This window comes from Tupaia chinensis, unplaced genomic scaffold, assembly GCF_000334495.1.
Source record: "Tupaia chinensis unplaced genomic scaffold, TupChi_1.0 Scaffold000078_1, whole genome shotgun sequence".
Lineage (NCBI taxonomy): Eukaryota > Metazoa > Chordata > Mammalia > Scandentia > Tupaiidae > Tupaia > Tupaia belangeri.
In genome coordinates, this window is record NW_006159539.1 from 11,424,370 (window position 1) to 11,431,934 (window position 7,565).

The following is a 7,565-nucleotide window of genomic DNA, read 5'->3' on the forward strand; positions in this document are numbered from 1 at the left end:
CCCCTCCCCCCGCCCCACCGAGGGCGCCCCGAGTGCCCCGCGAGCCTGTCCCGCTGCAGCGCGCAGCGCTCGCGCCCCCGCGACCCAGGGACCACCTATCACAGCCCAGCGCCGCGACGCGGGGAGGCCCGGGACCCTGCTCTGGGGGTCGCCTCCTTCGAGGAGAGATGCTCTCCTCCCGCCCACACCTCAGAGGGTGGAGAGGGAGTGCAGAAACCCAGAGCCGCATTCGCTGGGCGCAGAGGCGCCGTCTCTGACCCCTGGCCCTTCCCTTACTCCAGCCACTGGTCCTCGACGCCCCTCTGGCCTGATGGCGTCTAGCAGGAACTTCACTTTCCTAGCAGAGAACTCCCATTCCCTTAAACGCAAAAGGCTTTGAAGGTGCGAGGAGGGGGCCTCCTGCCCTGATCTTGGGGGACAGAGGGCTGAGCAGTCAGCCTTGGTCATGTGGTTACCCCCTAAAACCCAGCCTTTCTGGCCTCCCAGGGGTGCACACTGCTTCTTTATTGCAAGGTCGAACCCTAGACTTGGGACACGGAACAGTGGGCCTGACCCGAGTAGAGCTCTGCCCTGTTGGCGCTGTGTTTTATGGGACCCACTTACACCTTCCTGCTAGGTCGCCAGAGTAAGGTGTGAGGGGTGTCACCCCTAGGGCGCCAAGGCTGCTGGGCCTGAAACCTCCAACATGCTGCCCACCTGTTAGCCGGCCGGCTGCCCTCTCTCACCTGGAGCCCAAGCCTTTGCAATTCCCGTGGGGCCCGCAGGAGGAAGGTGGGTGACCTTGCTGGGACCACGCACCCCTCCCAAACGCTAGATCCCTCTCCTTTGTCCTCCACATGATTTTCTAAGCCGCCTAATCTGCAGAGTATATCTTTATACTAATGCATACTTAATTGGTCAGTCTTGACTGTCCATATAAAACAATTTAATTAGGGTGCTTTCTTGCTTTAGAGAGCAAAGGGAAGGGGAAAAAAAAATCTGCCCAGTGCTTATTGTATTTAGCACCAAAACAGGCAGAAAATGTAGCACAAGTTTTTGGTTGAAAGAGCACCTCTGTGCCCATTGAAGGGCGTTGATCCGAAAAGACAGAAAGGACAAGTAAAATCGATTTGAAGCGACCCTCTCTGTCCTTTTCACACCATTCAGAAACTCCATTCCTTGTAAGACAAAGCCCAGCGCCTTGGGAATTCTCAGGGAAAAAGAGGATTCCAGTCCCACGAGCCTAGGGCACTTTTTAAAAAATCTTTAATATTCCACTTAAAACCCGCCTTGGTGTAGGGTCCTCATAGCATCCTTTTCTGAAGCACCAGGTAACGTGGTTGACAAGCCTCCACTTCCCTACCAGCTCAGCCTTCTGGCCAGGCCAGGCCAGCCTTTAGGGTTAGTGCAGCCGTCACCTTTGACCCCGAAGATCTGAGTGGCTGCCAACACTACAACCCTGGCCAAAATGAAAAGAAAATGACAACGACATTTTTTTTTCTCTGCTCCCAAACCCAAGAGAACCAGTTCCGGCTTTAGCTGCACGACCCACCTTACTCAATAACCACCTCCATCCCCAACGTTTTAGGTCCTTCTTTTGCAAGGAACTGCCCTAGCCATCTCTGTAGGAGGGAACTAGGCTGTCAGGGCTGCTTCACAGACTGTGGGTGAGCTGCCCAGTCTAACTGGTCCTCTATTAGGGGTCCCAAATGCCAGGTTATTCCAAAGCAGCCGGTCTGGAGAAGGCTGTCATGAATCTGACCAGGCAGAGAAGGGAGGAGGGAGATGCGAGAGGAGGACAGAGGAGGGCAGGGGAGAGGTGGAGAGAGGCCAGTCTGTGATGACCTTCACCTGCCCTGAGCCCTGCCTCCCTGTTCAACTATTCCTGTCCTTCTGCTGGGGGTAAGGGGGCGGGGGCGAAAGGGAGGGGGAGCACCCCTGAGTTACACAAGTGGCCTCCTTCTTCTAAGAGAATGAGTTCACCACCTCCCCAGAGGAGCCTCACCATCCATCCACTCAGTATAACCTGATGAGACAAACCGCAAGGCAAAACTTCTGTAGCCCATATTTATGGTATTAATGAATAGTTAAAAAAAGATTTACACTTCTTATGATCAATATTCTGAGTTATTTCACTCAAAGTATATAATTACAGTGTCTTCAGAGTTTTCATCATTGTTTGAGGTGGCAAAACCATTTGTAATTTTCATTAGCCAGTAAACATGTAATTAACATTCAGCACTGTGTTTAACTTAATTCCTGTTTAAGACAAGGACAAGAAGCACCCGAAGAGTGTTAGTTCCATTTGTCAAGTCTGACACACATCTTACCATAACAGTTGCCTAAAATAAAAGATCCTCGTTTCCCCCATTATTCTTCTCTTAAAACAAAACAAAACACAAAAAAATTCCATTAGTTCGAACCGTATTGAACTGCAAGAGGCACTGTAGTTTATTCTCCATTTTCACTAGACACTGTATTTCTGCTTCCTTTATTCGTTTTTGGGGAGTGGATAAAGGGAGGAGATGAATTAAGCATTCATTATCTAAAGGCATGAAATGGGGAACCCCTCCCCCCAAAAGAAATAGATTTCCTCTTCAGGAAAGTTCTAGAATGGGGACCGGAAAGGGGGAGGCACAAATCCACCGGGGAGAGGGGGGGAAAAAAGAATCACTTGGGGAGACTGTAGTTCAAAGTAGAAAAATGAAGATTTCAACGGATTCTTAGGAAAATGTTACCCTCCTTTTTCAAGTTCTATCTTTGATCCAGGGTGCAGGGAGCTTGCCTGGCAGTCTGGGAGGCTGCTGCTTTTTCCCCCTCCTCTCCCACCTTTTTTTTTTTTTTTTCCAACTTGCTTCAGGATTAGCCTGCATCCCTCTCGACCCCAAACACTGGAATTTGGCTGTGCCTGAGTCGTCCCGCTTTCCAATATCGTCTATAGTTGTTGGCGGTTTTCTGCCGAGCCTGGGCTGTTTTGCTCCAGCCTCCAACTAAACTCATTAAGTTGGGAGATTTTTTTTTTTTTCCAATTGGACGGGTGTTTTTAAAGTCTCGTCTTTCCAGCCCCAAACAAGGTGTAACAACGCACTCTTCCTTCTAAGGAATGAGATGAGAGACAAGGATCACTCCAGACATCTCCTACCTACGGTTTGGTGTTTTTTTTCTTAAAGGCGAGGCTTGCATTCCTCAGCAGCTATGTACAAAGCTCCCTGAAGCCTTGTCTCTCTAAAGTTAGTGTGCAGGGTTTTCCAAGGCTGAGAGCGTTTAATTCATGGGGAAGCACTTCCTTGAGGTGGAAGATCTCTCCCTTCACCTTTCCTCTTTTTCCCAAAAAACAGGCTCTTGTGCCTACTTTTTATCAGTTTGCACAATCGCTTAGATAAACACCGAGGAGGAGATTCTCTTTAATTATCAAAGACACATCTTTTCAGGGGGCCAACAAAGCGTTTATTTCACCCGCCAAACTAAAGGAGAGTTATTCCAGTGTAGAAGGAAGATGCAAGCGGTTTGGGACCTTGAACAAGGCAAATATGGTTTTGGTATGTTTACTTACAGTATTTTTTTCCTCTCTCTCTCTCTCTCTCTCCTTTCTCACTTTTCTCCTTGTGCTGTGTGGGGTTGGGGATGACTTGGGGCTTTTCAAACAATCGGTTTGCTAACGTGTATGAAATGCCTAGGACTGTGGTTGAAGGGGTTCGGAGAAGGGGGGACAGAGTCAATTCAATGCATTGCCGTATTTTATTACATGTGTGTGGAAGGAGAGGTGGCGGAGGGGGGCGAGGGCGAAAAGACAATCGCAAAAAGCTGCCAAAATATGATTAAATCAAAGCAGAAAGACGGAGGTGCCTCCCAGCTCCTCATCCTCTCTCCTGAAACTCATTTCCTTCCATAGAGCAAACTAAAACCCCAGTCCTAGAAGCGTGGCTTTTCCCAAGCTGCAGACGACTGGGTTTTGTAGCCAAGGAGCCGCTAGGCTCGCTCGAAGTATCAGAATCGACTGTGCTACTGCCTCTGAGCTTCATTTTGCAACCTTGTGCAACTGACAGTCCAGGCAGGCAGGGAGGGAGGAAAGCGCCGCGGTTGGGGAAGGCGAGCGCTCGGTTAAGCTAGGAGAATCGCGACGAGAAGGGGTACTCACCATCGGGCGGGGTGGTGGAGCTGGCGTGCGGATTTCAGGCAAAGGTTTACCTTTTGGCTGGCTATTGCAACCGCGCCGGGCTGACTTAAAGAAGCAATTCTGCGCTCTGTCCAGAACGTTCAAGGAACGGTTCCCTCATTTTGAAAAAGCCAGTGAGAGAGACGACAGAGACAGAGAGAAAGAAAAAGAGAGGAGGGGGTGAGGGGGGACGTACATAAACCCAGCTAAAAAAAAAGTACAAAAACCCAGCAAAAAAAAAAAAAAAAAAATCACCTCTACGCCAGTGATTCCGGGGAAACGCAGAGGTGGCGAGAGCTGAGTACGGTCCAACCAAGCCAAAGCCAATTAATTTTAAATCTTGAGGAATTATTCAGATTAAAACGTACAGAAGTTTCATTCTCCTGCGCCTACGTGAGCTCCAAGTCGTTTCCCTTTAAGAGCTCCTTTTCTTTTAAAGTTGAATTTTAGGCAGCGAGGACTCTTACACTAGGGGGCAGACAGATACTGTACTTGCTTTCAATCTTAAGCAATTTTTTCCCTCCCAGCATATCCTCTGATTTCGCACTGTAAATTTTTCAGAGGACCCAACTCTGACAGCCCCTGGTGATTTTCAAAGTACCACAAGCCAGTGGTTAAAAATTGCATTGACTTGGAAGTTCAGAGAGACACAATGGAAGCCCCCTTCCCTATTCATGGAGCTCCAGTGTGTTGGAAGAGAAAAACACACACCGACTAGATTGAGGGAAAGGAGGAATTTAATGAATCCTGGTGGACGGAACTGGTTTCTACTGAGTTCAGAGTTAAACTCGGCATTTGCTGGGGTCTGTATTCATATTGTGATTTAATCTGTAAAGAATTACAGCCCATCACGCCACTCTCTGCAAGAAAATCCTATTCCTGGGAGTTTTGTTTTCCTTTTTATTTATTTTTTTTTTAAATCAGATTGGGACACATGTTTTTCCAACTTTGTCCAGCCAAATGAAAGCTTGCCAATTTTCTCATTAAAATAAATTTACAATCAAAGACTAAACTGGATTAAGAAAAATCATTAACAATATATTGGTATTTATCTTTCAGTCTTAGAGCTTTGCAAACTTAGAGTCAAGGCAAATAAGTATCTCTAAGGAAGACATTTAAGAATATTTTGCCTCTTTTTTCCTTCGGTCTGTAGCCCTGTTTTTTTTTTTTTTTCCTATGTAAAATGAACTACAATTCACATGGTCATTTAAACAGCATTTCTATAACTGAATGAGTTCTGAAATAGAATGAAGCACCCCTGGCTTCATGGCAGCTCTGTGGCTGTGTGCCTAGCAGGTTCTGATTTTATAGGAGGTGGTTGGAAAATTCTTCATTTTCAGTCTAAGGCCACACTTTAAATTCCAAAAATCTCTGAAGTAGACTGAGGAAGCTCTTCTTGCTCCTAGCTGTCCCTTTGAATGTTTGTAAAAAGGTGATCTTGACATGGAAGTCTCCACACTCCTGAGGCAAGATTAAGTTTTCCCGATCATCAATTATTCTCATCTTCTATTAAACTGAGATGGGGCTAATCATTAGATTTCCTAGCTCAGCCCCAGCCCACCAGACCTCTACTAAACTCGACCTCACCTACCGATACTTGTAGCACCGGGCAATTCTGCAATCTTAGAGGTTGAAGGAAAAACAAACAACAACAACAAAAAAATCCCTTAAAACCTTCTCTTCTGAAATGATGTCTTTTCCATCTTTCTTGTCCTCTTTGGGGGAAAGTTACATTGCGTCTCTAATCAACCTGAAATTCTCAGTCTGGCTTCTGTCTGTCACAATCTTTATTATACACCAGGTTTATCATAGTTTTGAGTCCACTATAGTATTTTTTTTTAACTTTCAAATAATCCCAGCACCTGCAGCTCTAAGTGAAGTGTGTGATTTCAGCAGAGGAAGAATAAGGACTAGGTTTCAGGAGGAAAGCTTAAACAGGAATTTTTTTCCTTTCCTAAACCCAGCCTTCCTCTGCACACACTTGGTGTAGTCCCTACCTGGTGTTCTACCTGTGTGTGTGAAAGACTCAGTGCTAAGTGCCACCTACAGAATGTCAATTATACATCTGGTTTCTTTTTTTTTTTTCACAATACCTTTATTTCTCAAATGTTTTGTGCTCCCAAGGATGGCTTTTCTGCGCTCATCAATTCGCTCTTTATATGTTTTCCTGGAGTTCAGCATCTTCTCTGTAAAATATTTTAATTGTTCATAAACCTGGGTGGTTTAGCGGTGGGCCGTTTCCCTGGTGTGAAGTGTCTCTGATGGAGATGGAATTGTCTTGTATAAATGTGAATCATCATCCTCCACTAATTGATCATCATGGAACAGCAAGGTTATTGCAGTGGAAAAGAGTGTGTTCTGGGAACAGTTCTGTGTGTTTAATGTTTCAAAGCAAACACCCTGGAATGCAAAGACACATAGCCATGGCATCCTCTTTTCGCAGGGACTTGTTTGAGGGAGAACATGGCTTGTGTGTGGACCTTGTGAGTCCTACTGGCATTATTTCCAATGGGAGGCAGCATCTCTGGGTGTGTTTTAACGACTATATGAATGCTTAAAAGGAACTTGAAGAACAATGAAGTCCGCTCTCAACTGTTCTATGACCTAGAAGCATGGTGGCTGAAGTCTTTGTGTACATTGACAAATGTGTGTCTGATCCATGTGCGCTTACATGCGTGCACAGAGGGTGTGCACAGGGGAGGCTGGGCGGCAGCCTCGGCTTGTCCATCAGCGGGGGCAGAAGGGTCTTTCCCCTCTTGCCACGACTGGGTCTGTGGCAGGACGTTGGCCTGGGACTTAACCAAAACCAACGAGAGGATCAAGTTGAGGAAAATGGATTTTAATTGTGTCATGATAATGAGATGAAGTCTACTTCTGCTTTTCAGCATCCCGAGATGCTTTATTTGAACAATTAAAATGCCAGGCCACATACCTGTCAAATATTAACCCTACGAGGAAAAGACCCTGAACAGCTTTTTTATTTTTATTTTTTCCTCCTAAAAAAGAAAACAAAAACTGAGCTACGAAACCGAGGAAGGGATCAGAGTTGAAGTCAGGAAGGGTTTCCGATCACCAGGAAATTGACCCAATCTTTCGTTTGGAGAAAGCTCGCCAACTCCATTCAAGGCATCTTCCCACCCCCATCCCCTAAGCACTGTGCGAAGCCCTCGGGGAACTTTTCTCTTTCTTTGGCATTGTGGGCACCGAGATGCGCCGGGAGTCCCGGGTGGTGCGCGAGCGGCGGGTTCCGTGACATCGCCAAGTTGCGAGAGGCGAGTCCTCGGTTCCATCCAGAGCCTTTCGCGGAGCCTTTAAGAGGCGTTGTGTGTGTGCGCGCCGCGCTCGTCTCCCCGCCGGGGCGGAAACCGCCCGCGCGGGGTGCGGTGAGAGCGCGGGCCGCGCTCCTGGGGCCGGCGCGGGCCCATCCCCC

The 7,565-nt window shown here is 47.2% G+C and overlaps 1 protein-coding gene and 1 long non-coding RNA gene across 2 annotated transcripts in view; one reads left to right on the forward strand and one right to left on the reverse strand.

Moving 5' to 3' along the window:
- The window catches only part of LOC102475450 (uncharacterized), a 77,475-nt gene extending 73,139 nt beyond the window's left edge, over positions 1–4,336 (reverse strand). Inside the window, exon 1 of the long non-coding RNA XR_001369892.1 lies at positions 4,118–4,336. This is a non-coding gene — a long non-coding RNA (uncharacterized LOC102475450). The remainder of the gene's footprint in view (positions 1–4,117) is intronic.
- Positions 2,645–7,565, forward strand: part of NR2F2 (nuclear receptor subfamily 2 group F member 2) — a 14,493-nt gene continuing 9,572 nt past the window's right edge. Inside the window, exon 1 of the mRNA XM_014585192.2 lies at positions 2,645–3,518. Within this exon, the coding sequence (XP_014440678.1) occupies positions 3,476–3,518 (43 nt within the window). The 5' untranslated portion in view covers positions 2,645–3,475. The remainder of the gene's footprint in view (positions 3,519–7,565) is intronic.